This window comes from Suricata suricatta, chromosome 13 (genome assembly GCF_006229205.1).
Source record: "Suricata suricatta isolate VVHF042 chromosome 13, meerkat_22Aug2017_6uvM2_HiC, whole genome shotgun sequence".
NCBI classification, from domain to species: domain Eukaryota; kingdom Metazoa; phylum Chordata; class Mammalia; order Carnivora; family Herpestidae; genus Suricata; species Suricata suricatta.
In genome coordinates, this window is record NC_043712.1 from 73787960 (window position 1) to 73812319 (window position 24360).

General features: G+C 39.7%; 1 protein-coding gene across 3 annotated transcripts in view; it reads right to left on the bottom strand.

The window, feature by feature from the left end:
- PCSK5 (proprotein convertase subtilisin/kexin type 5) overlaps positions 1 to 24360 on the bottom strand; it is a 461176-nt gene that overhangs the window by 271541 nt on the left and 165275 nt on the right. For all 3 annotated transcript variants that reach the window (XM_029920456.1, XM_029920455.1, XM_029920454.1), the window contains exons 6-7: positions 16596 to 16684; positions 12646 to 12818 (exon numbers count right to left, since the gene is read on the bottom strand). In XM_029920456.1, coding sequence (XP_029776316.1) covers positions 12646 to 12818; positions 16596 to 16684 — 262 coding nt within the window. The remainder of the gene's footprint in view (positions 1 to 12645; positions 12819 to 16595; positions 16685 to 24360) is intronic.

A 24360-nucleotide genomic window follows, 5' to 3' on the forward strand; every position in this document is an offset into this window, starting at 1 on the left:
AACATGGTTGAGGGAAACCGGGTTAACAGAAGTGGATTGGACAAAACAAAAAAGCTTTCTCCTCCTGCCCTATCTCATTTGCCAAATCAACAATTTCCAAATAATTGTCTGCCTTTATAATTTTTTTTAATGTTTTTAATTTTGAGAGAGAGAGAGAGAGAGAGAGAGAGAGAGAGAGAGAGAGAGAGAGACACCCCGTGAGCAGGGGAGGGTCAGAGAGAAAGGGAGACAAAGAATCTGAAGACAGACTCCAGGTTCTGAGATAGCTGCAGCACAGAGCCCGACATGGGGCTCGAACCCACAAACTGTGACATCATGACCTTAGTTGAAGTCGGATGCTTAACCAACTGAGCCACCTAGGCACCCTTGTCTGCCTTCTTTTTTTTTTAAGTTTATTTATTTATTTTGAGGGAGACAGAGCAGGGGAGGGGAAGAGAGAGAGAAAGAGAGAGAATCCTGAGTAGGCTCTGCACCATTAGTGGGAGGAGCCCAATGCAGGGCTTGAACTCACAAATTCATGAGATCATGACCTGAGCTGAAATCAAGAGTCAGACACTTCAATGACTGAGTAACCCAAGCACCTCTAATTGTCTGCTTTTCATGCTGTCTCTGTAGTCAATTCATATCAGTCAATCCTCCCATTTCTTCTCAGACCTTGTCTTCCTCATCTGACTCGCCGAACCCTCAGCAAACTCAGGTTATTATTTACTTCTGGTCACTCCCAGAGCCTCCAAGTTTTGAGTCCTACCCAAGCTGTTTTCCCAGGGTGCCCAACAACAGTGGCTGGGAGGGGGGGCATGCAAGTTAGGTTTCTCAATTCCTCACTGCAAGCAGCTAAATATATATATATGTATATATGTATATGTATATATGTATATGTATGCATATACATATGTATTTATATGTGTATGTGTATATATGTATATACATACATATACATATATCTATGAATCTTAAATGCTCTCTGAAATAATCACAATCAATAATTAACAGCACCAACATAGCCATTCTGGGCACACCCACCATCCCAGCTTCCTATTTTGGGGAGGAAAAAAAGACATATATGAGAAAAGTTTCTACATCTTGGATCATCCCAAAGGCAAAATCATGCTTAGGATTATCTCATGAGAGACAGGTTTATGAAACACAGAAGGACATTGCCAATGTTACCATTAACTACCCATTATGAAACTGCCCAGAAAAATACCCTGGCTTTAAATTGCTATTGAAGGGGTAAAATTTGAAAGATTCCTTTCACAGAGAGTAGAAACATTTACATCAATAGACATATGAAAGGAATTTATTGCAAATGTTTGGAAACACATTTGCAAAGGGGGACAGAAGGATATTCTAGCAATAAGGAAAGGTTCAGACTCTTCTCTGTTAGGTACAGAATGCCTCATCATGGTGGACTGGTCCCAACTGTCAGCTCAACGCTGACAGAGCAAGCAAGCCGTTTCTAAAGCCTACCATGCGGTTTGAATGTCATAGGCCTCTCCTCCATGAAATAACAACCTTGATCTTTTGTGGAGTGGCCCATAACATTTCTGAAGGGGGAGAATCAGCCCTGTATAGTTTCTTCCCATAAACGCAATCCTGATTTGAATGAAAGCAAGTCACTCTTCTGAAAAAAAAATGACGGCTGATATTAAGCTTATATAATTTACAAGATTCCATGGTGGATACTCTGGGGTCCTTCAAGATGCATCAAACGGGCCCTTCTGCTGAGGAGAAGACCAGAGGTAGGTCTGAGCACATGCAAGATCTGAGTCAGTCTTCATGACGACTCCATAAAGTGAGTTTTCTTAAGGAAGCAGAATTTCTGATTACATAGTAATTTTTTTGGGTCCAAACACTGGAGAGAAGCCAAACAGATTCCAACCCAGGTCTCTGTGACGTCAAGGTCAGTACTTTCCGGGGTTGAAAAGAGACAATACAGTTAAGTTCAGAATATGCCAAGTCAGTTTGCCCAGAAGATGTTTACTAGGACTTTAGAGGAGAGAGAGGTCCCTGTGGTAGTGTTCATGTCCATGACCATAATCACAGCTACCGGGGACAGAGAGCTGAATGTGCATAGATGAGCCCACGCGATGCACTTGATGGGTTCACAGGGCGTGGTGGTGAGCAGCACAGGTGTGGCAGAGGACGGACCGAATCAGAGTCATACTTATGCTTCTTAATGGTCCGGCTGCCTACTTTGCTAAGACACAGCATCCAAAACTATAACCTGGTGAGGTCCTATGAAGATCATCCTTGTGCCTAACCCAAGAGCTATCAAAATATATAATAATCGTGATGTTTATAGTCCTGAATATGAAGTTTGATGGTTTTTTCTCTTCAAGAGAACTGTAAGCTCAGGTTCAGTGAACAAAATCTGCTATAAAACATGTATATACTTCAAAATCATTTGATAGTGGCAACTTAGATCCATTTATCCTTGTTTATTTCATGACCTTCTTTTTATCCTGGTTACTGCCACATTGTGCTAAAGAAAATTGCCATTGCCTTTCTTAAACTTATGTTCTCAATCACAGAAATTCAAGATTGGTATGGGACCTTAACTTGGCCTAATACAATCCCTGTATGATTTTGTATTTTCCCTGTAAATAGGGACATCCAGACTATACTGGAATGACTTCTGCAATAAGGACTTCATGTCCTCCCCTATATGTCACTACAAATAGAACAAATGAAAAGAAAAAAAGGATTACTACTGATATCTTGTTAATCCATAAATAGAACAGAGAGAGTTAGAATGGAATAGTATAAACTCATCACAGAGTTAAAAATGAATCTCTAATACTGAAAAAAAAGATAACAAATATTTGACATTTGCACCTATACAAAGCTAGGATAAATCTGTGCTCATTAAATGCATCACAGGGGCACCTGGGTGGCTCAGTTGGTTAAGCGGCCAACTTCAGCTCAGGTCATGATCTCACAGTTTGTGAGTTCAAGCCCTGCGTCAGTCTCTGTGCTGACAACTCGGAGCCTGAAGCCTGCTTTGGATTCTGTGTCTCCCACCCTCTCTGACTCTACCTTGCTCATGCTCTCTCAAAAATAAACAAACCTTTAAAAAAAATAAATGCATCATTGTTCACAGTAATATAGTAATCTAAATTGGATACTCAGATATCCAATGAATTTGTGAAGATTATAGAATGTGAAATCATATATGTATCTACAAAGACAGACAATTTTTTGTTTCCCAGATAGAAAATGGTATATAGGGTCCATTTGGCAAATCACTTCTTAGCTCTGTTACAGTTCCAAAGACACAGAGTTCAACCAGGATACAGTTAAATGCTAATGGAGGATTTTTAAAACAAACTCCAGTTAGAGTCAATTTTGATTAAGTGGAACCAATATTAAATAAACTCCCCTGTCTATCTTTGCCTACCCATATATCATTCCAAAGTCTTATAACGTTTGCCAACTAATTTAACAGCAATCTGTCATTTATTAAAATGCAAACTGGTACCACGCCTGCTAAAGCTGGATGTGTATCAGATAAAAATATATTCTTCCCAAGTGGAATCAGTTAATTTTATTATGATTATTATTACTGTGTTTATTATACAAGCTCATGATACCCCTTCTTTCCCCTTCTGGTGCACATATGCCTTTAATTTACGGGAGGAGAAATGTGTGTATGTGCACGTATGTGTATATAAAAGACAATGTGTGATTGTAAGGCGACCTTGTGTTTTCAGCAACTATTCCAAGTATCCAATCAGGTGTAAAATTTGGTAAATCGCAAAAGGAAATTGATGATGGGAAGAGGATCCAGTAATCAGAGACTTCCTAAGAAACTCAACAGCCAGGCATGTGTTAACAGACATTCAGCAAATGTCCTGGTTCCCATCTGGACCCTGGAGTAGAACAGAATGAGGATAGCATGAAGGTCACGGCTCCAACAAGGAGATTCGAGGCCCACGATCTGGATTTCACCCACCTGTGTTTCCCACCCTTGACGCAGGTGCTGTTATGAATACACTGGAATGCTTTAATCGATAATCCCAAAGCCTGAAAAGCTCACAGAGAAATGATCTGGAATCAAAAGGATACTTGTAGATCGTATGGTAAACTAAACTCTGTAGCCCAGGCTCCTACAATATCTACAATGAGTTACAGGATTTCTCCAGATCAAAGATTAAGGTAAAGGCCAAAGCAGGTCATGGCATGCAGTGGGGGCTCAGGCGATTATGTCTTGAGTATAATAATAAGGGAAGTCCGGTAATCTGAACATAGGGTTTTCTAAGTATGAAAAAAAGGGACAGATTCAATTCCTTTTTTCTTTTTGCTTATTTTCTAAAGGATACTATTAAATATCCTCATCAGGAAACTGTGAAAAGTTGTTGATGCACGAGATGTCTGCTGATGAATGTAAAAATTCACCAAATATGAGTAAAGTTTAATAACCCAGATGGGTCAATAAAGAGGACTGCAAGACAACTAGGCTGAACACAAGTTTTGTTATTGTGTGCTCTGTCGCCTGTCCTTGTGGTTTACCAGAGCCTATCACCGAAGGAACTTTGGGAATCTGCCTGCACTTTATTTAGAACATTTATCCATCGCTACATGGTAAGCTTCCCAAAGACAAAGGCTGAGTGGTATTCATCTTTCATGATCACCTAGCCAAGCACCTAGAATATGATCATCACTGGGAGAACGTCTCCTGAATATCAACTGGGAATAAATGAATGAGTCAAATGAGTCCATCAAAGAAACCTCTAGGCACTTGGCCTCCTATTCTGATACCAAATGCCGGTCACTTCTATCTGAACCGCTCTTGACTGACTCATTCATTTCATGAAATCATTTTCCTATTTAGAACTGCCTGGGGAGATAAAGCGAAGAGGTTCCCCGCTGGCGGACTTCGCCAGTCAAACAAGGAGCCAGGGCAAAGGTTCACAGAGGTAAGCGGAATCATGTCAGTTTGAATGAGAGTAACTTTTAAACGGTCCTTTCCTTGGATGACCTGTAAGATTTCGATTCTGAGACCCCTGGCAAGATTGTGGGAGATCTTTGTGTCCTGCTAAGAAGCTTAGAATGGTCCTTCTCGGTCATAAGGAGAAGTGATGAGTTTTAAAGAGAAGACAAAGGGCAAGATTTAAATACAGAAAATACTCCTTTGGCCACAGTGTTTCTGCTAAATTGAAAGCTGGAGCTCAGGCTGGGAAGATGGGGCCTTTGGAAGAACTCTATGGCTCAAGGCCTTCTGGGAGACTTTGGTTCTAACTGTGAGGACAAGAGGACACGTTCTATAGACTTTTTGGAAGGAAGACAGGAGAGAAAGACTTATTGGATGACTAGCCTGAGGAGAAGAAACCACAGGTTTTAGGAAGGTAAACAGTGAATAGTAGTGACATCAACCAATCAATAAATATGCAAATGTTTGTAAAAATGATTCAGCCACTCAAACTGTTTCGGTTCTAATGTTCTGACTCTAAAGGTCTAGTGGGTTTAGCTGAATTTTCATAAAGCAAGTTCCAAACTTAAATTTAAAGTGAAATTAATGTGACACTAATTTAAAATGAGTTACAAGTTACATGCATCTCTTGACTGCAGAACTTCTTGGAGCCTTGAATACGCTTTTAGGTTCCCAAAGGGAGCCTATAATAATTGGTGTTATCTCAGGCTTACTTGATAGCAAAATCCTCCCCCTCCCCCTCCCCCATGTTGGGGCATTTTATTAAGTAGTATTTTGTGGACTAGACTTCAGAAAATATTCTCTTGGATATTTTGTCCCATTTGTTTTGGCCATTCCTTACTAATAATCGCAAGACTGTATATTTGCCTTCTTTAAGGATCATCAAGCAATATGAAATGGATTAAATGCAGATTATGGACAATCAAGACTTATTACAGTTTTCTGCATGACTAATTAGTATTTCACTTTTAGTACCCTGGCCTTTTCAGAAGTGATAATGATTAAGACTCATAACATAATTAGAGACTTTACTGTGTTCCAGAAATTCTGCTGCTTATTTTACAGGCATTAATCATATAATCCTCATGACAGGCCTATAAAGTAATTGCCAGCATTTAGCTCCATTTTATAGAGGAACAAACTGATCCTCAGAGAGGCTAATTAACCTTGAACAAGGTAAAAACGTACTGCAACTCACTGGAGTGTTGGAATCCGTAGTCTGTGCATTAATCACCAGAATATAGCATGAAGTAAATAAGTCATTTCCATATTATAATAAAAAAACAATGCAAGTGTGACCCTTACATAAATTCATTCAGTATATGCAGCAAATTGGCATGGAATTCACCCATATATTTATCACACATTCGATCACTCATCACTAAACAGATGCTGTTTTAGGTAGAGAACAAAACATTCCATCTCTTACAGAGGAGACAATTCATCAGCAAGAAAAGGAAATACACAAAAGAGGAGAAGGGTCCTGAAGGGTTGGAGGGTTGTGTATTGTGGACCAGAAGGAGCAGGCACGCCTCCTCGTCAGGACAGATTCCCTGCGGGTTCAGGAAAGAGCCTGGGTTTCACAGAAGAAGGTCACTGTGGTCATGACAAGAACGGCCTGGGGTACAGTGAGGGGTCTGGGTTCTGATGAGAGGCTTCAAGAGACAATGGAAAAAGAGCTTGTAGGGGGCAAGGATGCACAATGGTTTCAAAGGGAAAAGGAGAAATGAGTCGGTAATTGGAAAAATATATGAAAGCTACAAGAGGGAGTCTCCCCTCTCTTTTCTGAGACAGAATTAAGTGTGTGGATGGCAGTCACACAGAGGAGAGGCAAGTTTTGATGATGAAAGAAAAGAGAATTGATTGAGCCATGCCTGTAGTGAGGTGAGAAGGTAAGGCATCTGTGAAGAAATGGAGGAGGTGGACTTTACGGAGACGGTGAGAAACGAATTCCCCTCAGGAACAGGAGGAAAGCTCAGATATGTGGTCACAGATGAAAGAAGCAGGTCGGCGGTGCCAAATAAAGCAGGAAGGACAACACGTAAAGTGATGTATTAGATCTCCTGGAGGGCCACATTCTGACTTCCCTAGCTATGCTGAATAGCTATTTTTTGTAAAACTGGGGAGAACAGTAACTACCTTATGAAATTATTGTGAAGATTAAAAGTCATCCTCTGGGGTTCCTGGGGGGCTCAGTCGGTTAAGCGTCCGACTTCGGCTCAGGTCATGATCTCACGGTCTGTGAGTTCGAGCCCCGCATTTGGGCTCTGTGCTGACAGCTCAGAGCCTGGAGCCTGCTTCAGATTCTGTGTCTCCCCCTCTCTCTGCCCCTCTTCGTCATGCTATGTTTCTCTCTCTCTCCATTTTTAAAAAAGATTTTACAGTCATCGTCTATTTGGGTGCTCAGAAGAGTGACCATACTGTGACAGACTGGCAAATATTAAGCATTTTAGTACTATTATTACTGAGATGGTCACCACACCACTACGATCACCATCATTGTCATCATCATTAATCGTACACAACCCGAATGATGTCCTTTAATTCCTGCATTTAATTTTACAGTGCCTTAGCATCAAGTAAAATGCAATCTCTGGGGAAAAGAGCAAGTTGTCAATTGTAATATGGTTTGTTCAACATCGTTTGTCTAATGCAGTGCTGGCACATTAATTCTAAAGGCTGTAAATTGAATCAATTCTGATTGTGTTAAAGTCTTTCAGGAGAGTGTTACATTCTACTGATCCTAATGCTCCTCTTATAGTAAACAAATAGGGAGCATTTTTGAAATCTAATATCTGATACGGTTTTTGATTAGCAAGCAGGAGAAATGGACACAATCAATATTTGGATTCCCTGAGCAAAACATATTCCCTTTGGGAAAATCTTTCTTGGTACATAGGCCTCTGCCTCTTGCCGTGACATCGATGCTCTCCCTCCCCACCTGGTCCTACTTGTCAACTCCTCTCTGGGCCACTTCAACCTTCCGCTCTTTCCTCCCTGTCACTTTCCCACACAGAGTCTGTTCCCTACACAGCAGCGAGCTTTTAAAGTTGTGTATCCCACAGGCCACTACTCTGCTGAAAACCTCCCATGATTCTCTGTAATGGGATAAAATGCAAACAGCCTCCATGGTTTAGAAAGCCCGGTGCAGCCGGCCCCTGCCTACCTCTCCAAGCCACCTCCGCCTGCCTGCTTTCTGTCCACGTTGCTCCCATCACCCAAATTAGCATTGTGTTCTGTGAATACACCTGATTATTCTCCCCTTGGGGGTGGGGGGGGCTTTGCAGAGAACATTCCCTCCACCTGACTGGCATCGTATCAATAATGTCCCCATCCACGTGTCACCTCCTCAGAGGGGACTCCCTATCCTTCTTAACTACAGCGACTCTGTCCTTCCCTCTTTCCTGTTTATCGCATTTGTAACACTTAACCTTAGCTCGTAGTCTTGATGGTGTCTACATTTCTTTCCTAAGGACTAGAATATAGAGACTTTTACGTACTGCATACAAAACTTAGATGTCTCCTTCACTGCTTTATCTACATTGAGTAGAAAGGGGGAGCACACTAAGCTTAATAGAAAGAATAAATACATTTCAATTCTCCTATTTTTGTAGATGATAGTTAAAACGCTGCTGGGCCAGAAGGACTTCAAGCTGTCACGTAAGTGTTTTTTTTTTTTTTAATTTTTTTAAATGTTTTATTTATTTTTGATACAGAGCGTGAGAGGGGGAGGGGCAGAGAGAGAAGGAGACACAGAACTGGAAGCAGGCTCCAGGCTCTGAGCTAGCTGCCAGCACAGAGCCTGACACGGGGCCCGAACCCACGAACGTGAGATCTGACCTGAGCCGAAATCGGAGGCCCGACCGACTGAGCCACCCAGGCGCCCCTTCGTAAGTTTTTACTTAGCTACTTGAGGGAACTGTTGTAATCATTTATTCCTTCATTCCTTAAATCACTCAATCGGTAAATCACTTATTTACTTCTGAGTCACTCTTGATAATCTAACTTTGTATAGTTTTCAGCTAATCATTTTCTATATATTTGACCATGTACATTATATAAAGAACACAACTTAGAATAATCTCAAGGAACATAAAATAGACTATGCTGTTTGATGCTTGATGACAAACAGGTGCAAGGTTTCTTTGGCCTGGAAGACTAATCCACTGCTTTAAAAATGTTAAATTTTATGTTCGCAGACATTTAGAGAAACAGCTTTTGAGAAAATATAAATTCAGTTCAAGACTACAAACGGAGATATGTAGAATAGATTTGTGTATCAAAAGGTTATCTTGGGGGCTCCTGGGTGGCTCAGTCAGTTAAGCGTCTTGACTTGAGCTCAAGTCATGATCTCACGGTTTGTGAGTTCAAGCCTCATGTCAGGCTCTGTGCTGACAGCTCAGACCCTGGAGCCTGGTTCAGATTCTGGGTCTCCCTCTCTCTCTGCCCATCTCATGCTCATGCTCTGTCTGTCTCTCAATAATAAAAACGTTTAAAAAACTAAAAGAAGAGGTCATCTTGATGAAACGGGAGATGGGTCTTCAAGGGCAAATGAAACTGAAGGTGAGGACAGACATAGGAGGAACAAAATATAGGACATGCAAGAACTCAGAAAGCCTGTGAGATTCCTACTATATTGTTTTTAATTCCCCACTATTGGTAAACTCAAGGGAATCATCTAGAATTCTGCAGTGTGGAAACGGTAGAAGAATGGGGGACTGAGGAGAAATATCAAGTTTTTGGAAGGACATGATCTCTTCTCTGAAAAAAAATGTGTGTGTGTATAGATATATATATGCATGTGTATATACACATACATACCTATAAATAAAATATACTTCTTGAGCACCTATTATGTTTCGGGTATTGTATTGATTGCTTTATACACATTAACGTCTTATTTAACACTCATACTATCTCTGTAAGTAAAGTCCTATTATTCTCTTTATATTATCCTACTTTAGAATATATTCTAATATTATATATTTTATAATATTTGTATATTATTATATTTTATATTATATTATAAAATATATCCTTTTATATGGAATATTTTTTATATATTCTACTTTAGAAGAGGAAATGAGGAACATAGATAATCTGATCTATATCAGGTCAGAAAGCAGTAAAGATTCGGGACTTGACCCTGGCTAAGTCCAAAACCCGTGTGTATTAAACACTAAAAACCATATGCTGTTGATCTAATCACATTTAAATGGGTCACTGCTGTTTCCCATAACTGAATGTTGCGGGATAGCAGTCAGAGAATAATCTGAGCTTTTTTTAAAAAGAGTTATTTCTTTTGTTACTACCTTAACTCTAAAAGTAAATGGTTCGTTCTAAAAGTAGCCCCCCCATTTTTTTTAAAGATTGAAGCCCTGAAAGATCTTCAGTGACATGTGGAATAAATTATGGTATGTCCACATGCTAAAAAATTTGTAACATTCAGTTGTATCCTTTTGCATTGCCGCGGACGCGGACGAATGCCCACTACACACTGTTAAGTGAAACTAGCGACACGCAGAGGTCGGTGTGAATGTGCACGCAAGTATAGAAAGGCGTAGTTCATACTCAACAAGGGTTATCTAGTTGCGGGGGAAATCTTTTAGTTTCAACTTGAGGGTATGACTTCTTATAACAACCATAGGTTAATTTTGTACTTAATGATGAATAGAGACTAATTTTTTTTAAAAAATGATTTGTTTCTAAATATAATCTTCCTGTAAGTTTGAATAGCTTCCTCAGAAGATCTTTCTTATCTTCACCCTTTCCTCCTCCAACTGAAGTACCATATTTTAAATCCATTTTACACACTGAACTTCCAGTTAAGATTTCCACTGAATGAAAGATTCCCTACAGAAAATAAATTTGAAAACCAATGGTCCCCATCATTGGATTCAATGGCAACTACTAAATATGGACAGTCTCTGTCTGTATGTACAGTGCCAAGATTATTAATTATGAAGTACTAACATTAAGCATATTAATGAGAAATTCTAGCCGACTATTATATCAAAAGCCATACACATACAGCTTGAAAATTAACGATGAACTAGGCTTGATTTATTAGCTTCAATGACCATTCAATCGATGGCACAGAGAGAGAGTGCACAAGTATGTACCCCAGGGCTTTGGTAATGGAATCACCAGATTACTCCGAGTACATTCATTTGGTGTTCAGGTACCTTGAAAGGAAATTCTAGGCAACGATTTAAAACCCTATTCTATAGCTTTAGAGGGTTCTAAAGTATGTAACAATTGACAGAATTAGAAAGTATGTCTTAACCAAGTCTGAACTATCCTTTAGTTAGGAAATACATCCTGAACAAGTACAAACGCTCTTCCTTCTAGTCTGTTTCAAAATAACCAGGAGACAGCTTAGCGTGCCGTCTTGTGATTAAACCCCAACACCAATCCCACAAAGGTTGGAGAAGCATTAGTATTTGTACTTCAACTGCAACATGACATTAATCAACTGCATACATCCCACTGCACCAAATCTGGGCCGAATATACCACCGTCCTATGGTTGGCATAACTCGAAGTAAGCGAAACGAAATCCAACCAACATTTACAGAGTACTCATTAGAGTTCCACGTACTCTCTGGGTTGTGGAAAGCCCACAAAGATGGGTAGAGCACAGCTCTGCTACCTTGGGGCATATGATTCAACGAGGAAGATACAGGCAAGAATAGCCCGGATATAAACCACACTATGCTAATGATGATATGTCACACCAGTAAGAATATGGAGTCAAGCAGGTGCAGGGTCGAGACTGCTTGCACTTAGTCCTACTTTGGGCAGTGAAGGCTTCTGGAGAGAGGCAGCATTTGAACTGAGGCTTGCTGGTGGAAGAGAATCAGCTGCATAGTAAGAGGACTTGGGAATGAGGCAGGGACCTGTGGGGAAAGTATATGATGAAGGATAGGAAGAATGGAATAGGCTTATGTATCAAAAAAGTAAAAAGAGATGGTGAAAGAAAGAACGAGCGGGCCCAGATCATGAATAAAACCTATGCTGTAAGTCACCCAAGATTTCATTCACGAGTGAGAAACAGAAGGGAGTGGTTTCTGATGGAACGCTCCTCCTTCCACGGTTAGAGGTATTCGCCATCCTTTTTTATTTAATTAAAATATGATCTTTAGGATCTGGAATTTGAAGGAAGCATTTTATTACATTAGGTTATGTGGTCAGTTTTGGGAGAGGAGGAATGGTGAGTGAGTTTTTAGTGAAATCAAGGAAAATGACCATGGGTTGAGCTGCCTGGTTAGGGAACCTGGGAGGCAGCATAAAGAGAGCGGTGCCCTGGCAAAGCAGGGAAGCCAAAGGAGTATGAGATGAGGAGGTCCAGAAGGCCATTGCTGGGGACCTGGAGCCCCAACTGGAGAGACTGAATATCTTCATTTCTCCATCTTACAGTGCTGGGCATTTATTTCTCCAAATGCAAGGTGGACATGTATTAATGAGCAATATCTCAGCATCCAAACACCTCTATTCTTGTCATGGGAAGCTCTCTAGCTCTTAGCTCCTTTTCAGAGGATGCAACACACGGTTCCAAAGCTAAACACGCCTCTCTCCATAAGCCCGGCTCAGCTCTGAGCTCCATTCATTCCTCTAAGGTGGAGGACTAGGACCCACAGGTGCACAGGTGCTTTCACAGGAGAATTGTGCCCGATGGACAGAAGTATGAGCCGAAGTGCTTTTCCAACCTACCATTCTAACGCCGTTTTCAAAGGCTTGCCGGGTGAGGGGAGCTGGTCCGTCCACGGTCTTGCCGTCATCATCTGGACCCCAGCTGGCGCTGTAGATGTGCACGTGCTGGGGATTGAAGCTAACCGATTTCGCTTCAACCATGTCCGTGACATCTCCATCCAGCATCCGAACCCCTTCCAGACAGAAGGGAATTAGCCTGAATAGAGGTTTCACTATACAACACCTGAATAGCCCAAGACCCATTCCAAGCCCAATTACAGCATGTGGCGGGCAAAGAACAAACCTAAATCAACAGTTACATGAGCATACACTCTCCCCCTACCTCCCCAAATAAAGGATAATGTAGAATCTCCTGAAGCTCTCTTGGAGAGAGAGTAAATTCTGTTCTACGCGATAGAACAAAACTCCTTTGAAATCTTTTTTATCCATTATTCTCGTTTGTCAAGTTTCCACAATTTCTCCCTTCTCTTTATCCCTGTCTTCGGAGAGTACTTGACAGAGAGAGAGAGCCAGGCAATTCATCTTCCCTAAACTTCTCTTCATTAGGTAACTTGTGTTCATAATTGGTCTAAAGCATTCTGACCTTAGCAAGCTCACCAAATTTGGAAAGCGGCCAAGTTAGGCGGGTCTAATTTCCTCTATATTTAATATTATCTCCTAATCTGTAAGACTGATGTGAACTTAATATATTCGTTCTTTGCCAAGTTATTTATGAGTCAAATAATAAATGAGAACGCTCTTGGAGCATGGAATACATTGAATAATTCTCAAAGGGTTTTTAATAATGTTTAGTCATTAATCTTCATTTAAGTATATTCCCGCTGGACAGACAGGAATTTATTATTAACCTTAATAGGCAAAAATAGGCAAAGACATGCCAAAATAAATTACAGGTCAAATGTCAGGCTTTCCTTCTTTCCTTTATTTTTGAGACTTGAAACAACAACAGAACATCTCATTATTAAGTAAACATCTTTCTCCATCAGCTTGAGCTCAATACCATCACTGAGACACTGTATTATTTTACATTCCTATCCTTATGGTCCAAATTTACTCCTTAGAAAAACCTTGTTATCCAGTGGGATTTCAAGTTATTGTGGCTACCAACACATTATTTATAATAAAACCACAAAATCAGGCAGCTTTAATACTATGTGGTTTGAGGTGGGACTTTGGGTAGAAAATGAACCTATTCTTGAAAAAAACCTGTATCTTCTTTGTTCTTTAAAAAAAAATGGTTTAACTTTTAACTCTAAAATTGACAAACATAAAAAAACAGGAAGAATGACAATGAGCATTGATATCGATAACACTCAAGAACTGTTAATATTTTTGCCATATTTTCAGTGGAACCTTTTTAATCTATGTTGACAGACAGGTCACTATATCCTTTTATATGTATGTGTGTATGTATATGTATACACATATACAATATATGTATGTATATACTATATGCATATATATATATAAACACATACACACACAATATATATATATTACAAAAGAACAGTAGAAATAAACATTCAGCACACATTAAATTTCTCCAAAGCATCCCTAAGGACATTGCACTTGACTTTTCTATCTCTTGCCTGTCTTTTCCGCTAGACTTTTTGGATTTTAAAGGATGTGTATAGAACAGGTGATGTGGAGAACAACAGTTGTAAAACAAGTCACTTTAAAAATTAGGAAATGGAAACTGTACTCGGAAGGCATTTCGACACTTTGTTTTGTGGGAGCAGAAAGCCTGGCTCTCTGCATATACTAGGTCCTAAGTAGTCATTGGTTTGCTCTAATTTGACATGAATATTCAAAATTTATCTGCATGGTTTTTTCTAAAAAAAAAAAAAAATGAACTACTTCATATTCTTCAATTTTTACTTCTCGCTATTTCATAGCATAAAAATGGGAACTACAGTTGATCCTTAAACAACTCACAGTTAGATGTGCTAAGCTTTCTCTACCATCATGCAGTCAAAAACCCACATACAACTGACTCCCCCCAAATCTAACTACTAATAGCCAAAATTTCACTACTGTTGACTGGAAGCCTTACTGACAATATAAACAGTCGATAGACACATATTTTGTATGATATATGTATTCCATATTGTATTCTTACCATAAAATAAGTTAGAGCAAAGCAAAGGTTATGAAGGAAACCTTATGGAAGAGATACTACATTTATTGTAGTGGACTGTATTTTTTGACAAAAAAATCTGCATATAAGTGGACCCACACAGTTTAAACCTGTGTTGTTTAAGGATCAACTATATTTTCTTAAGACAAAGAGGTCTGAAATACACACCAGACTATATAACTGCCTGAAGCAGGAGTAAGTCTACATAATACCTGTATTCAGTTTCTAGGTCACACAACCAATGGGAAGTCCATGAAAAAAAAAAAAAGCCTGATGAAATCCTATCGAGAGGGAAAATAAGACTTTTCTGACCAATAATTAACAAGTGAGAATTTTACTTCCTCAAGTTTAAAGATGAAAGGTTGATTTTTCTTTATCTGACGGCAACCCTTCATGCATTGGGCATGAGGGTTCAATTTCTAATTCAGGATGTTCCTGCTCTGGGGACGACAGCCATTTCCTCACTGAAGCCCTGTTGGGCTCCTCACTGAAGCCCTGTTGGGCTCCGTCAGCCGCTTGTCTGTGAGTTCAACCTTCGTTCCCTCAAGGTCAGCGAGTGCTGGGTTAGCACTGGAGAGTAATGGCGGGGACACAGCTGGGGGTGGGTGCATGTGAGAGACTGTGAGTGTCTGGGCCAGCAGGGAGGGTTGATGAAACAGCCACCGTAGCTGCTGACTCTTCCTGAGAGAGACTCAGGGGTGTCCAGCAACCTCATCATGCTTCAGGGGAGATTTTTGTCTTTCTTCTTTAGCTCCTTCCTGAACCTTCCCCTGACACACAGCAGATGCTCTCAGAGGACAGCTAATTACTGGTTAACAAGCGGACATACTCTACGAATTCGGTGTGCAATAAAGGGGAGCAAGGGCACATGTGCTGAGCACTGACATTCAAGGGAGCGTCGGAAGACCTTTCCTCAGCCCTGTGACTAGAGACCCCAAACATTTCATGTTACAAGCCCTTCACACTCACCCTAGAAAGGAGGACTGTTCTTTTTCTTTCTCTCTTTTTTAGATCCAATTCTATTTACCCCTTGGCAACAAATAGCGTACTGGAAACAAAGATGTCGGTCTAGTCACCGGGAACTTCATTCATCTGTGACACTGTTTAGGAGGTCCCCTCGGGGACACTCTCAGAGTCACTGGGATCTATATTCTCCCATATTGTGTCCTTCCCATGAGTGTGTCACTGTGGCACGAGGCTACAGCCAATAAAGATGATAACAGATGGCAAAGTAAGAGTTTGCTTCTATTAATGCCTAGATTTGTGCTCGTTTGGTTGGGTCCTTCTAGCCGGTGTATGTCTATTTGAGTTTGTGCGTGCGTGGGTAATGTATATACAGAATTTGGAATTATTAACAGAATTAGGGTCGCTACATTATGGGACTACAAAAGGAGGTTTTACCACTTGCCATTTTCACTTCAATTAAAAGCATCTTTTTATAAAGCTTAAGGACAAAAAAAATGGGTTTTCTGTTTTGACATAATTTCAAAATGTTTCTTTCCATAGAGATAAGATGGGCTGGTATTTATATGATCAGTTCTCTCTGACCCAGGCAGCAATTATATAGTTTGGGATTGAGATATCAATGACCCCCCCTCACCTTCATGAGTGGACATTTCTTTTCATGTCTGTTTTAAAGAAAGAAATGTCTGTGTTTGTGACACTTTAGGGGGATGGCTTCAAAGGCCTTTAACTGTATTTAATCACACATGCTAAGGTGGTAATTTTCAGCAACAGATGACACTACTGTGCAATGAGATTGCGGTCTTGAGCCCACAGAGGGTTCCGCAGCTGCCGGGTTTGTTTCCCATACCTCCGATCTTGGCATTGAAAGCAATTCCGACTGTGCAGTGAGAGTTGTTTGCCGCGGCCGCCACTTCTCCAGCACAGCGGGTCCCATGCCTGTGGGGAGAACACACACACTTGCTAAACTCCAATGCTCCATCCTTAAAAACTCAAAAAAATGTCACCGCCACCATTCAGACTTCCAAGTGGTAAAGCAAGCCATGGATATGTCTGGAACTTCTACCCAACTGGCACATAGCTTGTCCGCTGCCTATTTTTAGCATTTCATTATAGTCTGTTTTGCATTACAGGAAAACCTTTGTTTGCAAGCAAAATTTGTTTGGGAAACACGCTTGCAATCCAAAGCACTCGTGTATCAAGGCAGATTTAAAGAACCATTGGCTCAGTTGTGATCATGTGACATCTAGTGTCACATGCTACTTGTATTACAACATTGCTGGTTTATCAAGTTAAAATTTATTATAAATGTTTGTCTTGCAGAACACTCGCAGAACAAGTCACCTGCATTCAAAGGCTTTACTGTATATTGAGATATATATACATATATACACATATGTGCACACGTATGTATATATGCATATATATAAAATCCCCTTGAAAGTGAAAATCAAATGGTATATTCTTTGTACCCTCTGAACTTCCATTGTCCAATATGGTAACCACCAGCCATCCATGCTATTCAGTTACTTGAAATGTGACTAGTGTGACCTTATCTCAACTTTATTTAAATTTAAGAACTAGTATTCAATTATTACAAAATTTAAGAATGTCGCTATAGGAGAACTGTAAACAAAAATCCAGATCAAGTGTCTCCAACGAAAAGCTATCATTTGAGGCGCCTGGGTGGCTCAGTCGGTTAAGCATCCGGCTTCGGCTCAGGTCATGATCTCATGGTTCGCGGGTTCAAGTCCCTCGTCGAGCTCTGTGCTGACAACTAGCTCAGAGCCTGAAGCCTGCTTCAGATTCTGTATCTCCCTCTCTCTCTGACCCTCCTCTGCTCACACTGTCTCTGTCTCTCAAAAATCTTTAAAAAACGTTTAAAAAAAAAAAAAAGAAAAGCTATCATCTAAAACGCGATATGCTGTAAATACACACTGGCTTTCTAAGATTTGATATGAAAAAGGAATGTGAAATAGTCCACTAGTCTTTGTTTTATATACATGACATGAAATATTTTATTTAATAATATATATTATCAATATTTATTTCACCTGTTTCCACCATTTTACTGCTTTTTAAACATGTGGCCACTAGAAAAGCAATCATCTTTTTCTGAAAAACAATCCTTTTACTTCTCACCACAGTGACTTTGTGTTCCTTGATCAGAAAAATCCTTAGCTGAGAGGACTTCTAAGATCATGCCATCCAAGGATGGCACAGAAGTTTCAAGTGCAAAGTATAATCTGTGTAGAGATGTTGACCTAACACTGGATCGAGAAGAATTCTCAGGTATGGCTGAGCCCAGAGAAAGGAGGCGAGGGCTGAAGACCACTATCTGCTCCAGATGCAGAAGAGGGACGGAATAGCCAACATGTCGTATTCGTCATTGCTAATGAAGTCCAAGGCTCACTCATTTGCCATCAGTTTTAGAGATGCGGGTGCTTAAGGAGGCCCTGAGATGTAGAGGCATGGGTGGCTCAGTCAATTAAGGGTCCAACTCTTGATCTCAGCTTAGGTCATGAAATCAGGGCTCATTATTCAAGCTCCACATTGGGCTCTGCACTGATGGTGCGAAACCTGCTTCGGATTCTGTCTCTCCTCTCTGCCCCTCCCCAACTTGTACTCGATCGCACGTTTCCTCAAAAAAATAAATGAATAAACTTAAAAAAAAAAAAAAACACCCTGAGATGTAAAGAGATATGTTGAAAGCAGCCCAACAGTGCCCAAATTCTATGTCATGAGGTTGTACTCTATGGCACAGACCATACTCCTCATGGGTTCGGACTACCATCTGTGCAACGGTAAACAAGTGACTGCTTACAACGGACAGGTACACACACAAGTTTACACAACAGAGAAATACCCTGCTTCAGCCACTCAGCAAGATCAGGCACATCGTTGTATGTAAATATTAGTGTACATGTCATGTGAAAGCTTACTGTTATCTCACGTCATCTTTTAAATGGCGAACCCTGCCCCTCCCCCCCAATAATCTCTTTCACAAATCACCTATTCCTGGAAATTTGCCTAGTATTTCACTAATATTAACAAGGCTATGAAGAACAATCTTGAGCATTTATATTTTATACCTTGGGACAAATTCCTAGAAGTGGAATTACTCCATCAAAGAGTATGAATATACCATCAATTTGTACAGAAGATTAAAGTAATAAAACCTCCAGGCAAGATGGATAAATATTATTATAAAACATCATATTTTTGTGTATCACACACAAAAAATACCGTAAGCCTACCTGAATGACAATATGAAGAATGGAGAAAATATCAGAGCAAACCCGTGTCCATAAACCCCTATGAATGAGTTTTTCAATCTTTTCATCCTTGCCAATAGGACATGACAAATGTTATCTCATTGTTGTTTCCCTTTTTATCCCCTCAGATTACATTTGATGTTGTACATCTATTCAAATATTTATTAGCAATTTCTCTTTCTTTCTTTGTGAAGAAAATTTTCATGCCTTTTGCCCATATCGATTGCATATACATTTCCAGATGTGCAATAGCAATCTTATGGCAATTTTAGGTCATTCTATGCACTAATTAATTTTGATGTACTCACAATTCTCTTGCCAGTCTGACATTTGACTGTACACTTTAATCATCGGAAAAATGGTCCATTTTTAAAATAAAATAATATTTCCTTTAAAAATGTTTATTTTTGAGAGAGCATGAGTAGGGGAAGGGCAGCGAGAGAGAGAGAGAGAGAGAGAGAGAGAGAGAGAGAGGGAGAGAAAGAGACACACACACACACACACACACACACACACACACACACACACACAGAATCTGAAGCAGACTCCAGGCTCTGAGCTGTCAGCATAGAGCCCAATGCAGGGTTCGAACCCTAGAACCAAGAGATCATTACTTGAGCTAAAGTCGGAAGCTTAACTGACTGAGCCATCCAGGGGCCCCCCAAAATAATATTTCCTTTGTAAATTGGAAGCTAAACTACCAATTTTACCCCTGAACCCAGCAATTATTTACTATGACTTCATTAGTCTCTGAGTGCTTATCATTGCATGGTCTAAGTTATTATTTTCCCTTAAATGTCAAATTCCTTTTGTGAGTCCATTGTTCTTAAACTTCATTGTACCTATTACTAATTAAGGCAAGTGCCATAGGATCATAAGGATGTGATTTTAATTCTCCAACTGTTATTTAGAAGTCCTTTGTGACAAGCTTGCCCATTGTGTTATGGATTTGGTGTTTTCTGTGGTTTTTTCAACTTCTATTTTTATTTAGAATGGAATTATTAAATCTTCCTAGTGAAACTATTTATGAATATGTAGTAAACCTCTACGAATCCGATAGCAAAAAAAATTAAAATAGAGATACAGGTTAATAATTATACATATAGTTATGTTTTCTTTGGATCTAGGCTACCCTTGTCTTTATCTTGAGAGTGAGTGCATTTACAGCGACTATATCCATTGTTACATGATATATTTATATTCATTTCTGTATGCATGTCGTACACACTATTAGCTAGTGCTTCTCATAGATATTTGATCATCAATTACCGATCACAAAGTCTAAAGTCATTCAATACTTTTTTCAATTTTTCCCAAAGTTCGGATTTTAACTTTTAACTCTGATTAATTGCCTCTTAACAAATGAATTCCCCATGATTATAGTTACACATTTTTTTTAACTTTCAAAACTATCCATTTGTGTCTCTACTTTAAATAATCAATGTTTGCTTACATTTACCAATATTCTTTGCTCTATTGGTTTTGGTAGTTCATAACGCCCTCTTGGGATCACTGATTTCTTTCTGAAGAACATCCTATAAATGAGTCTTTTGGTAGCCTCAGAAAATGATTTTACTGTTGTTCTTGAAAAAGAACATCACTGGGTATATACCTGTAGATGACCAGCACTTCAAAGAGGCTATCCCACTGTCTTCTAGCTTCCACTGTTTATGGTGAGAAATCAGCTACCTTGGCAATTGAGTTCCTTTTGGATAGTTTTCAGATCTTCTCTTTGTCTTTTCTATTCCATAGGTTCATTAAGATGATGTATACTGAGATTTTTATTCTTTCTTACAATTCCTAACCCAGTGATTTACTGCTTAAATCTGCAGGAGTCTCAGCTCATACCTTTGAAAATGTACCCCCCAATGTTCATAGCGGCACTGTCAACAAGAGCCAAGTCATGGAAAGAGCCTAAATGTCCATCACCTGATGAATGGATCAAGAAGATGTGGTGTATATATACAATGGAGTACTACATGGCAATGAGGAAGAATGAAATATGGCCATTCATAGCAATGTGGATGGAACTCGAGGGTGTCATGCTGAGTGAAGTAAGTCAGGTGGAGAACGACAGATACCATATGTTTTCACTCATAGGTCTAACAGGAGAAACCTAACAGAGGACCATGGAAAGGAGAAAGGGAGGGAAGAGAGTTAGGGAGAGGGAAGGAGGCAAATCATGAGAGACTCTTGAATACTGAAAACAAACTGAGGGCTGAAGGGGGAGGGGAGAAGGGAAACGGGGGTGATGGTCATGGAAAGGGCGCTTGTGGGGAAGAGTATTGGCAACTTGACAATAAACCTATTTAAAAAAAAAAAGAAAATGATCTTAATCTTTAATTTCATCTTCAGACTTTCCATACCCCTTTCACTCTGGGCTGCTCTCTATCTAAGTTGCTCAATTATATATTTCACTTATCTTCAGCCATGACTAATTTGCTATTTAATCCACTCATGACATTACTCACATGGATCATTATGGTATTTTTTTTAAGTTCCTTTTTGAACCCACCTGGTTAATTTGAATGGTCTCTTTAAAAAATACACTTTTCAATTGAATGTATTAACACATACGTTTCTTGGTATGTGTGAATTATATGTAATGATTCTAAAATATGTGAACCTAATTCTGCTGTGTTTGCTGCTGGATTGTTTTCATGGTGATGTTTTCCCCATGTGGTTGGCAAACCGTCCATTTAGGAGGCTTTTACCTTTGTGAATTCTTTGAGGATAGAAGGAATGATGCCTTACGCTGTTTTATGCAGAACTCTTTTTCTCACCTCAGTGAACCAAGGTGTTATCTCCTGCCATCCCTGAGCTTTTACAAATCCAGCTCCAGGCTGGCTGGCATCGGCTGAACAAATTCCTAGTGTGCACCTATTCCCTATGTAGGTTACGTTTCCCAACTTTCTCCGAGAAATACTCCAGCTATCCCATCAGCTCAACGACGTACTAAAAATGTCTTTACTGTTTTCCCAGGAGTTTTAGATGTGCTTACAGTAGGAAACATGTCATTGAATATATTTTCTACCACTATTATTTCTAAACTGTAAGAATTAACTTGGCTCTGTATTCCTCAAATGCAATAAAACCCTTAACATATTATGTTCATCGTTAATGTACACTGAATTCTCCTAAGTGAAGAACAGAGTGACTATTTCCTTATAAAAACATTTCTTATAATGATGTCTGTATTATTGCTCTATATCGTGAGCAGTGATGAACCATTTGGGGGGAACAAAGAAGTTATCACTCTACTGCAGAAGCATATATTTCAAATACCAGTTACATAATATATTAGAATATTCTGTAATTGAGGGTCCAAATTGCCAGCTCAGCTATATTCCAGCAGCCCACTGTCTTCAGGTGACAATGACCATTACCCCATGTAAAGTACTAGTCATTTTTCGTATTTTTTAGGTTAGTCATATTCACATGGATTTAAAATAGATCAAGAGCACCTGGGTGGTTAAGCGTTCAGTGTCAGCTCAGGTAATGGTCTCATGGTTTGTGGGTTCGACCCCCATGTCAAACTCTGTGCTGACAGCTCAGAGCCTAGAGTCTGCTTTTGACTGTGTGTGTGTGTGTGTGTGTGTGTGTGTGTGTGTGTGCCTCTCCCCTGCTCACATTCTCTTTCTCTCTCTCAAGAAAAATAAACATTAAAAAAATTAAAAAAATAAAATAGATCACATAACAATGGGTATCATCATGACCTGTTCAAGTATGTCAACAAGATTACATTTGTTCCTTCTCTCAAAGAACAAGGGTGGTCAGCATTAAGAATATACATGATGTCAGTCAAATATAAAAGTCAGAAAACAGACAAAAGTCAGTGTTTCAGATATATCTTTTTCAGAGATAACAGAGTATAAGCATGAAGAATATTTTCAGCCAAAGGAAACAGTTCCAGATTTTAGTCCAAAAAACAATATGCTCATTATATAGACTCTGACCCACAGCACCTAAATATGAATTTTTAGCCTACTTCCATGCAACACCGCTTGGAAACTTAGATGTTTAGCTTCCTTGCATATCATCATGAAAACACTAAAACACATTATTTTCTGAGATATAAACTATATAATATGTATATTATATATATAGTTTATATGTATATAAACTATAATGGATATTTAGACCAAAGACAAAATAAATTGGACATCATGTAATATAAAGTTTATGTAGACTAGCTAGCCAGTAAAAAGTACATCTCTTGGGGCGCCTGGGTGGCTCAGTCAGTTGAGTGTCCAGCTTTAACTCAGGTCATGATCTCGAGGTTTGTGGGTTCGAGCTCCATGTCAGGCTCTATGCCGACGGCTAGCTCAGAGCCTGGAACCTGTCTTCAGATTCTGTCTCCCTCTCTCTCTGACCCTCCCCTGCTCACACTGTCTATCTCTCTCTTTCTCTCTCAAAAATAAATAAAACATTAAAAAATAATTTTTTTAAAGTACATCACTTCTCTGATTCTCTTAAGCATATTATCATTGTGGCCAGAACCATAGTAAGTGCAAAATGTTCTGTCACATCATTTTTACTTGAATAACCCATTTTGGCTCTCCCAGAGCACCTTGAGAAAGAGATCATGACAGTCTCTGTTCCACCATTTCACGTTTTGTCATCTATCACAGGATCTGTTCCCAAGAAACCACTGAAGCTGAAGGTTTCCAGAAGTTTTATGGGGAATCTATGACTGAAAAGAAGGCAAGTGAGACCGGAGAGTGCCTGCTAATTCATGCCCACAATATGGTGAACTCGTACAGGGGAAGTGAAGGGAGTCTAGAATGTAACTTCACAGTTATATTGCTCGGTGGCTAAATACTGCTTTCTCAAAGCCCCAGAGTCACACTGCTTTGTGAACTTTGTTTCTTCCATATGAGTTAGTGGGGATGGAACTATTCATGTACTTGAGCTCTACCGCAGATTTGAAGACAAGATGTCAGTAAGCTCAGCCATGAATCCAAGACATCAGGGCACATGCAAGAGGTCTACGGTTGCCATCGCTTTGCTTGGATGTCAGAATCCAAGCCATAAAGCAATGGCATCTTGGAGAAAGACTATTTTCTCTTTCATTTCTTTCTTGAAACAACACCTCCAGCTGCTCATGGATTCAGCCTACCCCCTCACTGTTTCTATTCCCTTTTGACATCTGCTCTGCCCATTCTCCTTGGCATGTTCTAATTTTGTTTCCATTTGACTGAAAACTTTCCATTTCAAAAGCTGCCTAGGAAAGGGAGAGGAGAGCAAGAAATAATGATGTATTTGACATGTTTTTATGGCTTAGAACTGATGCTTGCGATGCTCACGTTGTCTTGATAATATTACCACCTCGTGCTTACA